The sequence below is a fragment of the Cupressus sempervirens genome, chromosome 6 (assembly GCF_028749045.1).
Source record: "Cupressus sempervirens isolate cs-2001-9-10 chromosome 6, ASM2874904v1, whole genome shotgun sequence".
NCBI classification, from domain to species: domain Eukaryota; kingdom Viridiplantae; phylum Streptophyta; class Pinopsida; order Cupressales; family Cupressaceae; genus Cupressus; species Cupressus sempervirens.
In genome coordinates, this window is record NC_143123.1 from 119,722,618 (window position 1) to 119,736,517 (window position 13,900).

A 13,900-nucleotide genomic window follows, 5' to 3' on the forward strand; every position below is an offset into this window, starting at 1 on the left:
CCCCTGGATGTCCTGAATATGGGGCTGAGTGATATTCACCTAAAATTAATCTTCGTAGTTTAGGATTATTTGGTACATAGATTCTATGGCAATATCTCAACAATCCATCTTCTTCTAGGCTAAATTTTGAATACTTAGGATCTTGCGGATCTCTAATAAGTGCCATGCTGATTTCTGTGTAAAACTCATCATGCTCTAAATGCTATAAAATTTGGTTTTTCAATCTGAAATTTACCATAGTCATTGCCGAGATGTGTCTTCTCCGGCTTAGGGCATCAACCACTTTGTTTTCCTTTCCTTTAATGTAACTTATGTCGAACTCATAATCTGCTAAAAATTCCAACCATCTCCTTTGTCTAGCATTAAGATTTTGCTAGGTGAAAATATATTTTAAACTTTGATGGTCACATCTAAACTCAAAAGTTTTTCCAATTAAATAATGTCTCCACATTTGTAAAGCATGTACTATGGCTGCTAATTCAAAGTCATGAGGTGCATAGTTTTGTTCGTAATTTTTCAATTTCCTAGACTCATAAGCAATGACTTGTTCTTTCTGCATTAATACACCCCCTAAACCTTCACTTGATGCATCAGTGATAACCAAAAACTATTTCTGCGGATCAAGTACCCTCAAGATAGGTGCAATAGTCAGTTTTTCTTTTAAAAACTCAGAAGCTGATTGACATTTTTCTATCCAAACAAATTTCTTTCCTTTTCTCTGGAGTGAAGTGATTGGGTAGTCTATCCTTGAGAATTTTCTGACAAATTTTCTGTAGAATCTAGCTAATCTCATGAATCTCCTAACTTTAGATATGTTCCTACGTATGGGCCACTCTTTAATTGCTTTAATCTTAGATGGATCTACTGTTATACCCTGTGCTGAAATAGTATGCCCTAGGTACTAAATTCCTTTCTGGTAAAAAGTACACTTAGATAATTTCCCATATAGATTGTGTTCTCTAAGTCTTTGTAGAACTATCTCTAAGTGTCTCTGATGTAGAACTATCTCTAAGTGTCTCTGATGTTCTTCTTCATTCTTGGAGTATATTAAAATATCATCTATAAAGAACAGTACAAATTTGTCCAAACAATCCTGAAATATACTGTTCATTAAGTTCATGAAGGTCGCAGGGGCATTAGTTAATCCAAACAACAATACTGTAAACTCATAATGTCCATATCTAGTTCTGAAAGCAGTTTTATGTATGTCCTCATCCTTAATTCGCAATTGATGGTATCTCGATCTTAGATCAATTTTTGAAAACACAGTCGCAGCCTTCATTTGGTCAAAGAGATCGTCTATCATTGGCAATGGGTACTGATTTTTTATGGTGACTTTATTAAGCATCCTGTAATCTATACATAGTCTCGTGGTTCCATCCTTCTTTCTTACAAATAACACAAGGGCTCCCCATGGTGAGACACTAGGTTGAATCATCTTCTTATCCAACATATCCTATAGTTGAATCTGCAACTCCATTAACTCCGTGGTGGTCATTCTATATGGGGCCCTGGATATGGGTTCCGCTCTTGGTATCAAGTCTATATTAAAATCAAATGTCCGAGAGGGAGGTAATCCAAGAAGCGCCCCAGGAAACACATTTTGATAATTCTTCAAATTGGGATATTTTTCTTCAAAAGATTCTTTTAATTTTTGTTTGATTTCTCCATCTTCATAAATATAATCATCCCCATATGTGGTTTCCCTTGTATCTTCAACCCTAACTGTGAATATTTCACAATCTTTCCTTCTATATCTCTTAAGTTGCATTGCAAAAATCTGTTGTGCTCTAATTTCATGTTTGATCCTTGAAATACTTGTGGGTCTACCTTGATCATCCACACAATTTACAGTTTTCGCACGACAATCTACCTTAGCCTTATGTTCACTAAGCCAATTAAGTCCAATGATAATGTCATAAGACCCTAGTGGAGCTACATATAAGTTCAATTCCATAGAGAAATTCAAAAAATCAACTTGAGCTTCAAATAGGCATTGCTCTACCTTGGCCCTTGACTGGTTTGTATATTTGACTATCCATGGTTTTGCCATAAAATCAGATCTTTTTGGAAATCTACTTAACAGCCTAGGTGATATAAAACATTCAGTTGCTCTAGTATCAATTAATATAGACACAGGGTTCTCGTAGATCTTACCCGGAGTTTCAATGGGGCCTATCTACTGCTCCACTTGCCTATTATCCAAAGCTGCATGAATCCTTTGCTGAAAAACTTGTTGCTGTGGCAGCAAAGGCAGACGCTGTGACTAGTTGAAGTTAGGGCACTGCTTCTTATAATGGTTTCCTCCGCAGATAAAACATCCTCCCGGTGGTCCTCTCTTCTCATTATTTCTGTCATTTTTGTTCACATGAAAATTTCCTTTGATGTCTCTTGTTCCACCGCTTTTATTCTCAGGTTTGTTATTCTTATAATCCTTAAATTGTTTTCTCGGCAGTCCAAAATCAGCGCCTTCTGAATTCCAGGTAGTCTTTCTTTTATTGTCTCGGATGGAATCATCCTTCCTAATCTTATGTTCTTGTCGGATAGCCTTTTGCAAAGCCTCTTCCATGGTTCGAGGTGCAAAGACATCTACAGCTCCCCCTATCCTATTATTCAATCTCATGATAAACTTTCTCACCTTCAGGTTGGTGTCTTGCTAGTATGGTGGTACATATTTAAGCAACCGAGTAAACTTCTCCCAATATTTATGCACTGACAAATCCCTTTGTTTTAAGTTCTAGAAGTCTAGGAGTTTCTGATCATAAAAGTCTGGGGCAGCCAACGTGTCCTAAATATGTCTACAAACTTTTCCCAGGTGATGTCAGTAGATCTAATGTTTTGTTCTACCCTGGTGTTTCCCCACCAAGTTGCAGCTTCCCCGATGAAATGATATATACCCCATACTGCCTTTGAGGTTTCAGAGAAATTTCTAATCTCAAAGTATTGCTCTATCTCAGTCAGCCATGCTTCAGCTTCTTCTCCAGACTCAGAACCAGAGAACTTAGGTGGTTTGATTTTCTTTATATCTGCTGATAAATCAGCCACTATTTCCTTCTTCTTTTGCTTATCTAATTGTTTAGGAGAGGGGGTTTTATTATGTTCGAAGACTTCTATCTCGGCCCTAGGTGTGGTTTGTACTTCTTCACAATTTTGCTTCATCTGGGCTGCCATTTCACTCATTCTCCTTTCCATGGTTTCTAGTTTTAATTTCATCTCTTGCAAAATTTGGAGTAACAATTCATTGGAGGATTGGAGGTTCTCACGAACTATCTCTTGGTTTTCTACATTCCTGTTGTTCTTCATTTTTGTGTTTTAGGTCTCTCATCTATTAGTTTACAATTGTGTTAATGTGCGAAAAAAAAAAAGCTACAAGCACATAATTTTCAAATAACTCAACTAAGTATTTTGTTTTACACAATTTAGTTTCATTGCTCGACTAAGCAAAATTTTATCTCCATTGTTCAAAATTTCACTTTCATTGTTCAACTAAACAATTTCATTTACAAAATTTATTTCCATTGCTCGACTAAGCAATCTTTACAAAATTCATTTCCATTGCTCGACTAAGCAATCTTTATTTACAAAATTCATTTCCATTGCTCGACTAAGCAATCTTTATTTACAAAAATTTCCTCTATTGAGGAAGTCTACATTCACACAATATCTTTATTCTTGCTTTGCAACATCTAGTTCAGACTGGTACATGTCTCGTACCATCCAAGACCTATGAAAATGGAAAAGGGGGCTGCTCTATTGAGCGTCCCAGTTCTGTATCAGTTTGTTTCTATATGCCGCCTTCTTGGTAGGAGTCCATCTGACTCTCTCCTTGATTCGTTGAATTGTTTGGCTCAAGGTCTCATTATCTTGAGGTTCACAACAGTAAGAGTAATCATACTTAGTCATGTTCTTAATAAGATAGGGGAAAATAGGATGTCGAGTTTTCTTGCGAGGTGTTTTACGTACTAACATCCTGTAGTCAGTTTATTAAATTTAAGAAGGTGATGTGCCCCAGGTTCAATGTCGAACCCAGGACTCTGATACCATATGTAACATACAATTTTTCACTAACTAGTTTTAGTCTTATACTAACTGATTTCTAACTCTATTCACATGACTAAGATTTCCAACAACTATTTAAACTGAAAAGAAATCTATTTACAATACTGAATTATCCAGAATACAAAACGAGATGTTAAAAAGTAACTAACTTAATCAGCTGAAAGTAAATATCAGATGTATTCATTTATCAAATTCTAATATTTCAACCCAAAAATTAAATAGTAAATACTCTTGAAAAGAAATAAGAGATATCTAACAATATAATTTGAGATCTGTGATCATTTAACTACCTTAACGAAGAAACTATTTGTAAAGTAAATAACTTTCATTTTGAAATGAAATACTAAACATTTAGAGGTGAAAAGAACATACAGTGAAAATTGTGAAACTTCTTTTACTCGTTGTCCAAGCCCTGGCATTGGTGAGAGGAGAAGCATTGACATAGGCTTAACCTCCCAACCGCGAACCATTACTTATCCCCACTCATTCTAATTTAATAGAACGGCCCTCCCTACCCTGAGGTCAGGCTTGGGATGTTCATGAATCCAGCCATCAGAGTATCCAGGTGAGTTGAGGTCCCAACAATTATTCAACAAAATAACTGAGGCATCTGGACAACAACATAGGTCACTTGTTCCGGTAAATCTGCCTAATTCCACCCTGGCCAAGGATTTCAAATTGTGGGTTGACAACCTGATCTCCACCACTCGGCTTGACAACTTACTTCATGAGTGGAACATGCATGAGCTAATGCATTATTTATTTTATTATTTATTTGATTCTGATGTCATTTTTGTTTTACAGATATCTCTACACCTCCTCACCAAATTCAGGCCATCAAGCCAATGATTCCTTGATGCCTTCAAATTAACTTCACTTAGATTACTTTACACCTTCTTCACCATATTCTGGCATTTTGCCTGGTGAATTCCTTGGAGTTCTAGGTTCAATATCTCAATCTCAGTTATCTAATATTATATCAGGTTGTAAATGATTTTATCTAAGATGATAGCTTTCAAAAGAAAAATTCAAAGAGATTACATAATCGGATATCTAAAAGAAAACAACAAACTTGAGTAAAAATCATTGCTATGTTATTACATATGGCAGTTGGCAGACTTTTCAAAGAACACAACAGACTTTGAAAGGAACACAACAGGCTTTTATCATTGTCTTATATCACAAGAAAACGACAAACTTTAAATGAAAAATGATAGGCTTCAAGCATAGATCGTTGTTTTATATCACAAAAGGAAAAACGACACACTTTTGCAATGAAAAATGGTAACTATGTACAGTTCAAGTCTTACGGCCGACTTCAGGATTGATCTCAGTATTCATAACAACAAATGGAAAGTATACAAGATTACACGAGTTTAAATAGATTTCTTAAGTGACTCTCTGTCAAAATAATATCAGAACAAGGTTCAGTCACCACAATAATAGCTAACAAGGAGCTCGATTGCTCAAGGATTTGAGAAGCTGATCAAGAGTGTATCAAAGAATGTCAATAGACCATTACAGAATCCATAATATAGATTGGGCCAGACCTTATGGCTACCTTCAGTTACAAGATTATATTTGAAAGCTATTCAAATCAGCTTAAAAGAAAAAAGAAAGAAAGGAGGGAAAAATGAGAAAGAAAGAAGATGAAAGGTTTTTTAAAATTAATATAATTTTATTTTTGTTTTATTTTCTCAACTATGCTTATATGTACATTGGATTAATATTTTTAATGTAATGGTGTCATTTTATTATTATTTACATATGATCATATTTGAGAATGTAAAATAATATTTAAATGATATTAATATTTGATAATTCTTAAAGGTAAGAACTTATGTTTATTTTACATTGTTTTATTATAATGTTTTACTTTATAGCTCATGCGGTTCCACCATGAAATATGTTGCCAGGTTCTAATAACATTGCCAAAATAGTTTTAGGTCAAACTTGTCGATTCTGATGACTGAACTATTCGACCATCCCCTTCTGATAACCTTGTTTCACAATGTTTCCCCTCTCTCTTCAGTCTTCATCATGTAATCATTCAAAACAACATTCTCGCCAAGACATCAATTCAAGATTTATAAATTGCTAATTCAAAATCATCAAGTAACCGTTAGGGATTTCATCAATGTCAGAATAACTAACTTTACATGCTCATCATATATGTACAACGTCTATAATTAACTAACTTATTTTCATATGAATATGAATAGATTGATACAACAGCTATAATTAACTAACTTTCATATGATAATTAAATCGATACAACGGCTATAATTCACTAACTTAATTTCTCATGATCATGAAGGAATGAACAACGGCTATAATTAACTAATTCAATTTCACACGAACATGAAGAAATAATTTGGTTCAACGGCTATAATCAGTTTAAAATTTTAGGGCAAAATTTGGGATGTAACATCCTCTAAATCATGTCAATCTCTTCTCCAAGAAGCAAACTCTCAGAGCAACAAGCAAAAAATGAGAAATAGAGAACAAATGTTTGGTAAGAAATGATATGTTTTCATTTTGATGTCTTTTTATCATTTTAGGGTTAGAAAGACAAACGCATGCCATTGTGGGACCCCCACATTGCTTTTTTGGCCAAAAATTTAAAAATATGCTTTTTGGGGCTTTTTGAATGGTGGAAGCATTGTCTAGATAAGTTTCCAACTGCTTCCAAGGTTTCTTTTGAATACGGGACAGCAGAGGTATGTTTCCTTTACATCCTTCTGTCTCGGAAATGGAGAGGACACAGGGACAAAGGTTGTGGGAACAGGGAACGAGTCCCCATCTAACCTTGGAAATAGCATATCATTACGTAATCCATACATAAAATCCATTAGTACAACAAAAAACTCATAAACCACCATATGTTTCAATATTCAAGTATAAACGAAGTTATGATTGATGGAGAACACGAGCGTAGACCTAGTCTTCGCTAGGGCGTTCGTGCCCTAGCCCGTTCGGCGCTGCAGGCTTGTGTTTTAGTGGTGAGGGATCGTTGGTTCTGAACGCATTTGTTTTTTGGATTGGCCTAGCGTGGGGTATGGGTGGCAGTGTTTTGGCCTGGCCCGTGGGTGGCTTCTGAGTTGCCCGAGCTGTGTAATACTGCGTCCTCGGTGGGAGCCGTGGTGTTTGGAGGTCATGGGGCTTCTACCTCGACCTTTTCTTAATTTTGTTGAAGCTTGCCTTGGGGGTGAATGGGGGATTGGGATATTCCTTCCTCCCAGCTTCCCGTTGGTGATGCAGAGATGGGGGAGCCATCTTCCGTATTGCATGCCAAAAATAAGGGTTTGAATGATAAACCTCAATCATAGGAGGGCGAATCCTCTCCAAAGAGGGGGCCTGAAGTAAAGAAAATTAATGGATGTTTGCAGAGAGAGCTGAGGATTGGCCAATTTTGATTATCCAACCTGAACAAGTCTCAGAAGATGTGGAATATTGGAGCAATCATGCTCTTATTTGCAAGTTTTTGGGTCTTCGCCTTTCTTTGCCAGTACTAGATTCCTGGGCTCGTCGGATGTGGAACCCAAAAGGTGATATGGAGATTCTGTTAGCAGCTACTAACTACTTCATGGTTATCTTTTCAAGCAAGACAAACAGGAATAAGGCATTTGAAAGGAGGCCCTTATTTCTTTAATAAGGTGGGGCTCTTCATCAAGCCCTGGCACATGGGCTTCAACTGTGCTGAGGAAATCCCTTCTTGAGTTCCAGTGTGGGTCCGCTTACCGCGGCTGCCTCTAGAATTCTGGAGAGAAGATATTCTTCACTCAATCTCGCTGCTTCTTGGAAAACTTGTGGGTTCAGCTACACAGATGCAAGATCGTAAGGTAATCTCTTTTGCCCGTATTTGTGTTGAAGTTGATTTAAATAATCAATTGCCAGATTCTATGGAAATTTGCATGGGATCATCTTCTTGGATCCAACAGTTGAACTACGAGACCCTACGATTCAAATGCAGAATTTGCCATGAATATGGGCATTTACAGCGTAAATGTCCCAGGAACAAGTCTCCTTCCTTGGCTGCTCCTGGACCCCCTGGGGAAGACAAGGGGAAAGCTACTTCATCTATTGCACCTATTGATAGTGAGGGATTTACTCAGGTCAAGTCTCATAACAAAGGCAGAGGAAAGAAGAGAACCTGGATGGAGAGGCAAACCGATGACACCTTTAACAGGTTTGATGCTCTTGGAGACTTGGTCCAAGAGTAAGGTACCCCAGTTGAGCTTCTTTTTGAAGCCAAAGGGTTGCAAGAGATTCAAGTTGGGGATATACAAAGAGAGGATCGGATTCTAATTGCAAGGGGACAACAGGCTGGACAGTTGGATATTGATTTGCCTCCTCTTGTTCAGGATATTGGAGATACTGGTGAGTCACAGGGTTTGATGGGTCCGGTCTTGGTAGCTCCTATCCCCAATATGCCCAAGGGGACCCCAGATTCTGCAAAGGGTAATAAGGCTCCTCTTATCTTAGGCATACAACAAAAGGCTTTCAAAAAGGGGTTTGTTGACAAACCATCAAAGAGTGGTAGGAAGACTAATCAAGAGAAGGTGAAGATAATGGGTGAAAATTTGGTTGAGTCTGGGTCTATGAAACCCATTGATTGTCACTTCTCTCACCCCCATAAATGATTGTGTTGTCATGGAATGTAAGAGGGTTGAACAGCGTCCCCAGACAAAAGGTTGTTCGCAGATTAATCGAGTTTCAGTGTCTGGATGTGATTTTTATACAGGAAACTAAGCTTACAATGGAGGGATTGGAGAACTGTGCTTCGCGTATCTGGCCCCAGGGCTCTTGGCAGGGAGTAGGTGCCTTGAACAATTCGGGGGGGGGGGGGTGGCTTGCTTCTGGGACCCTAGAAAAGTTTCCCCCTTATGGTGGATCTCCAGTTGGTCCTCCATCTCTATAGTCGCTTCTAGTTTTGAGACTGGAGAGAGGTGTCTTTTATCCAATATATATGCTCCTCCTGATTTTTTAGGTAAATCACATTTATGGGCTCATATCAGATTCATCCGGTCCCTGGACCCTTTTCTCCCATGGATTATGGCTGGGGATTTTAATGCAGCAACTAGTCTGGAGGAAAAATGAGGTGGGCTAGCTAGGCTGGAACCGTCTTCAAATTTACTTAGGGATATGATTGGATCCTTGAATCTGATAGATGTGAAGTCAACCAATGGTGTCTTTACATGGAATAAGCGGAGGTGTGGGGGTGAGGCTATTTCAAAAAGGCTTTACAGATTTCTAGTTTCCTGCTATTGGACGAACAACAGATGGATCACCAATTCTGAAATTCTTGACTGGAGGGGCTCTGACCACTGGCCCATCAAGCTATCCATCACCTCGTACAGTGTCACCAAATGTCCCTCCTTCAAATGTCAGTTGATGTGGCTCAAAGACTTGTCTTTACCTAACCTTATCGTGGACTGGTGGCATGAAGGGAAGCCTGCTCATGGAACGGCTATGTATACTTTTAGTAAGAGACTCCAACATGTGAAGTATAGGCTTAAGAGATGGAATAAACATCATTTTGGGAACCTCCATGCTCAGAAAGTTGCTGCTCAGACCAAGTTGGATGATATTACCCGTCAGATTAGAGATCAGGGGTTGACATCTGATTTGAGTAAAGCGGAGTTCTCAGCTCTAAAGGAACTGGAGGAATGGGAGCTTTGGGAGGAGATTTTCTGGAAGCAAAAATCCCATATTGATTGGCCTCAGGATGGGGATAGGAACACTGCTTTCTTCCACAACTCGGAGACAAGGTAATTCTATCTCCTCTCTTGTCTCTTTTGATGGGGACCGGATCTCATCCTATGGAGAAATTTCTAGGGAAGCTGTCAATTATTTTTCTAATCTTTTTACTAGGGAAGTTCTTCCTGTTGAGACTGAGGAGCGTGCCATTTTGGACTGTATCCCCCACTTGGTCACTGCTGAGATGAATGAGACCCTCTTAAGCCCTATCCAATTATCAGAATTGGAGAAAGTTGTTTTTAATATGAAAAAACGCAAGGCCCTTGGCCCAGATGGTTTTCCAATTGAATTTTTTCAGGAATTCTAGGAAATAATAAAGTTTGATCTCCTTGAAGTGGTACAGGAATCTCATAGAAATAAACAAATGTTGAAGTCTTTGAATTCTACTTTCTTGGCTCTTATACCTAAGAAGGAAGAGGCTAATAGGTTGGACCAATTCAGGCCTATAGCATTATGTAATGTTGTCTATAAGATCATTACCAAGCTGATCGCCGAGAGGCTCAAACCACTCCTGGGTTTTGTGATCTCTGCTGAACAGGGTGGTTTTGTTGAAGGTAGACAGATTTTGGATTGGGTTGTGATAGCAATGGAGGCGATTCACTCTATGGCGACATCCAAGGAGAAAGCTATGTTTATTAAACTCGATATGGCTAAAGCTTATGATTGGGTGAGTTGGGAGTTCTTACAGAAAATTCTTTTGGCCTTTGGTTTTGAGGAGTGGGTGAAATGGGTTCTAAGCTGTGTGACCTCTTCCTCTTTCTCAGTTCTCATTAATGGGGAACCGTCTGATTTATTTGGGGCCTCTCGGAGACTTCGGCAAGGAGATCCTTTATCTCCCTATTTATTCATCATCATGGCGGAGGGTCTTGGTAAATTTTTAAAATCAAAAGTGAGGCAGGGTCTTATCCAAGGTTGGAGCTGGAATAATAATCTTCCACCCTACTCTCATCTTCAGTTTGTGGATGACACTGGGTTAATGGGCATGGCTAGAATCAATGAGGCAGAGAATTTCAAGCAAGCTTTGGATACCTATTTGAAAGCCTCAGGGCAATGTATTAATGATGATAAGTCTTCTATTTATTTCTTTAACACTCCTCGACTTATTCATAGCAAGATTGCAAGGATTTTTAGATTTCAAATCGGATCTCTTCCTCTGATGTACCTTGGGGTTCCTTTGGTCTTGAGTTCTCAGCAAAGAGACTACTGGCAGGGGATTTTGGATAAGTTTTGAAGTAAGGTTAGTCATTGGACTTACAGATGGTTATCTTCAGCTGGGCAAGTGGTTCTTCTTAAGTCTGTGGTACAGTCTCTCCCAATTTATAGATGTTATGTTCAGGTTACCCCTTCCAACTTTTTGAGGGATTTTGATGCTTTAACTAGGCAATTCCTTTGGTCTGGCAGCCTTCTATCCTTGAAATAGAGCCTTGTTGAGTGGGACTCTGTGTGTAGGCCGAAGCATGCCGGGGGCCTTGGGTTTAGGTCGATGGCTCTTATTGTCACTGTTTTGGCTACCAAGCTGTATTGGAGATGGTGTAAATGTCAGGATCATGATTGGTCCAAAATTCTCTCCCACAAGTATTTTCCAGGTGCTGATTGCCCTGATGTACCAAGGCTTACTCTAGTTGGTAAAGGTTCCTGTATTTGGGACACTCTTAAGAAGGGGGCTCAACTTATTAAGGAGGGCTCTTCTAGATTTGTAATAGTGGTTCCGATGCCTTGTTTTGGCAAGACTCTTGGGACGGCCATCCTCCCATTCTTTCTATCTCCCCCAACTTTAGACTCTTTGCCACATTTTTACTAATGCTGGATGGTTTAAGGTGGAGCACTTTAAGACAGTCAAGCGTCTGGGTCTGGTGGAGGTGACTTGTTGGAAGGACCCTCAGGAGTGGCCCGTGGGAGGCTCTGATGAGGACCATGCCATTCTTACTAAAGCTTTGGAAAGTAAGTTTTGCAGCTCTCTTCATAAGCAAGATGTCTTGGCCTGGAGTCCTAGCCCAAAAGGCAAGTTTACTGTGGCTCAAGGCTATGCTATGCTTGACATGAACCTTCATGGTCCAAATGAGGTGAGTTGGTGGAAGAGGGTTTGGTCTAACCTTTCTTGGCCGAAATGTAATTTCTTCTTATGGTTGTTGACTCAGAACAAGTGCCTCACTTGGGAGAATCTTCACAAACACGATTTTCAAGGACCTTCTATCTGCTTCCTATGTTCAAACAATGAGGAATGTACTTCTCACTTGTTTTTTCTATGCCCTTATTCAAGAGAAATATGGCACAGATGGTGGGAGGCTTGGTGGCATAGTTGTATTCATACGTCCTCTTTAATTGACTTTTGGGAGAGTTTGGGCAAACCACCAACAAAGACTTCTTTCTTGCGAGTTGCCTGGATGGTCGGGCCGTCTCTCATTCTGTGGAACCTTTGGCTGGAGAGGAATCGCAAAATTTTCTGTGACTCTTAGGAAGTTTGCATCTTTGGAGGATTATTCTTAGTAGGCTCCAGGAGACCATCTTCACTAAGTGTGATATGTCTGAAAGTATTGATCCTAGTGATTATGCTATTGTGCGAAATTTGAATCTGCAAGATAGCAAATGGGGTGTCAAACTTGGAAACAGAGTCCGTCGTGGCAAGCAACGGGTTTGTCGGAATGGGAAGTAGACTCCCCCCCCCCCGGTTGGGACTTTGAAGATTAATACGGATGGTTCTTCTCGTGGGAACCCCGGTCATGCTGGTATTGGGGGCATAGGCAGAGACAATGATGGGGGTATGGTTTTTCTCTTTTCTATCTACAAAGGTCAATACTCTAATAATCTGATAGAGGCTCTTGCTATTAAGACTGCGGTTGAGAGAGGTTGTTCTTTGTGATTCCCAGATTATTGTGGACATGTTGAATAGTCAAAGCTTGGAGAATGTTAGCTGGCAATTAGCTGCTTTAGTTAGGCAGACTCTAAGTCTTTGTAAGTCCTTGGACTCTGTCTCCTTTCGTCATATCCCTAGAGAATGGAACAGAGTGGCTAATTCTTTGGCACAGTGGACTTTAGAGAATGTGGATGGATGGAATATTACTGGAAGAGATGAGTTACCTGTTGAGTTTAGTGGGATTGTGGAGCAGCTGTTATTGGATGACATAAAGATGTAGTGTTGTTGTGGGCCATGGGCCGTTGCTTTGTACTTTGATTTTGGTTGAATAAATTTTTACCCCCTCTTTTTTTCAAAATATTCATGTATAAACAACAATATATCTTCATAAACTGGAGCCATGGTTTGATCTTATTACAAACTTGGTCAAGAGGTCAAAACTAAAAGAGACACTATATAAAGAGCAGAAAGTAGAAGCTTGCAAGGTTGAACCATATTCATGTCCAAACTATTGTGCGAAGAAGAAACTGCTGAAAACAATACGGAGGATGAAGCAACAGCATGCAACAACTTCAGTGAGATAAATATGCATACAAGGAGATAAAAATATATCTCACAAAATCTTTACTCAACAGTACCAATAAAAGTCAAATTCGGATGATAAAACAACATTTAAGAGGAGTGCATTTCAAATAGAAACCTATTTTGTGGGGGAGTTGAACATGGCATTTTCTAGATGTATATTATTGTCCTCTTACTGATATGCCAGGCCACAATGTGAAAGGTATCCTCCAGCATGCAGGATAAGCGTAGAGCCTGAGCAAACACAATGGTGGTGGTCTGTTTAACCGATAGAGGAGGCAAAAGTTCAAATTTGGGAGAAGGGTGTATGTACACCTGTAACAATGTATGAGGTAAAAATACTTGGAAAACTCAGCAAGAGGATCATAGACACCAAGGTATTTGGCTTAGGGATTCACTATGCTCACTGCCTCCCCCTCAACGTCTTTACATTTGGTCTATGCTCTCCAGACGAATGGAGGAGGAGCTCTTATCTAATAGCAAGATATCATAAATACCCTCCCCAACCTAAAGGTTTATCATCCTAAAACCCTTTAGATCAATTGACACTCAAAAAAAGAGTGTACTAAATTAACCGAACAATCAACTGGCACTAGCTCATCCCCCTCTGTTCGCCACACCTCCTCCCACCCTCGACATAGTAAA

At 39.2% G+C, this 13,900-nt stretch overlaps 1 protein-coding gene across 1 annotated transcript; it reads left to right on the forward strand.

Annotated features, from left to right (window-relative positions):
- Positions 1-9,204: 9,204 nt before the first annotated feature.
- Positions 9,205-10,126, forward strand: LOC149551517 (uncharacterized). The gene is made up of 2 exons (XM_089790108.1): positions 9,205-9,830; positions 9,934-10,126. Exons 1-2 carry the CDS (start codon positions 9,205-9,207, stop codon positions 10,124-10,126), a joined length of 819 nt encoding a protein of 272 aa, XP_089646234.1.
- Positions 10,127-13,900: the final 3,774 nt, after the last annotated feature.

Coding starts and splice junctions, on each gene's coding strand:
- LOC149551517 (XM_089790108.1), top strand. CDS start 9,205: ATGATTGGATCCTTGAATCTGATAGATGTGAAGTCAACCAATGGTGTC. Junction 9,831..9,933: donor TTCCACAACTCGGAGACAAG/GTAATTCTATCT, acceptor TCTTTTTACTAG/GGAAGTTCTTCCTGTTGAGA.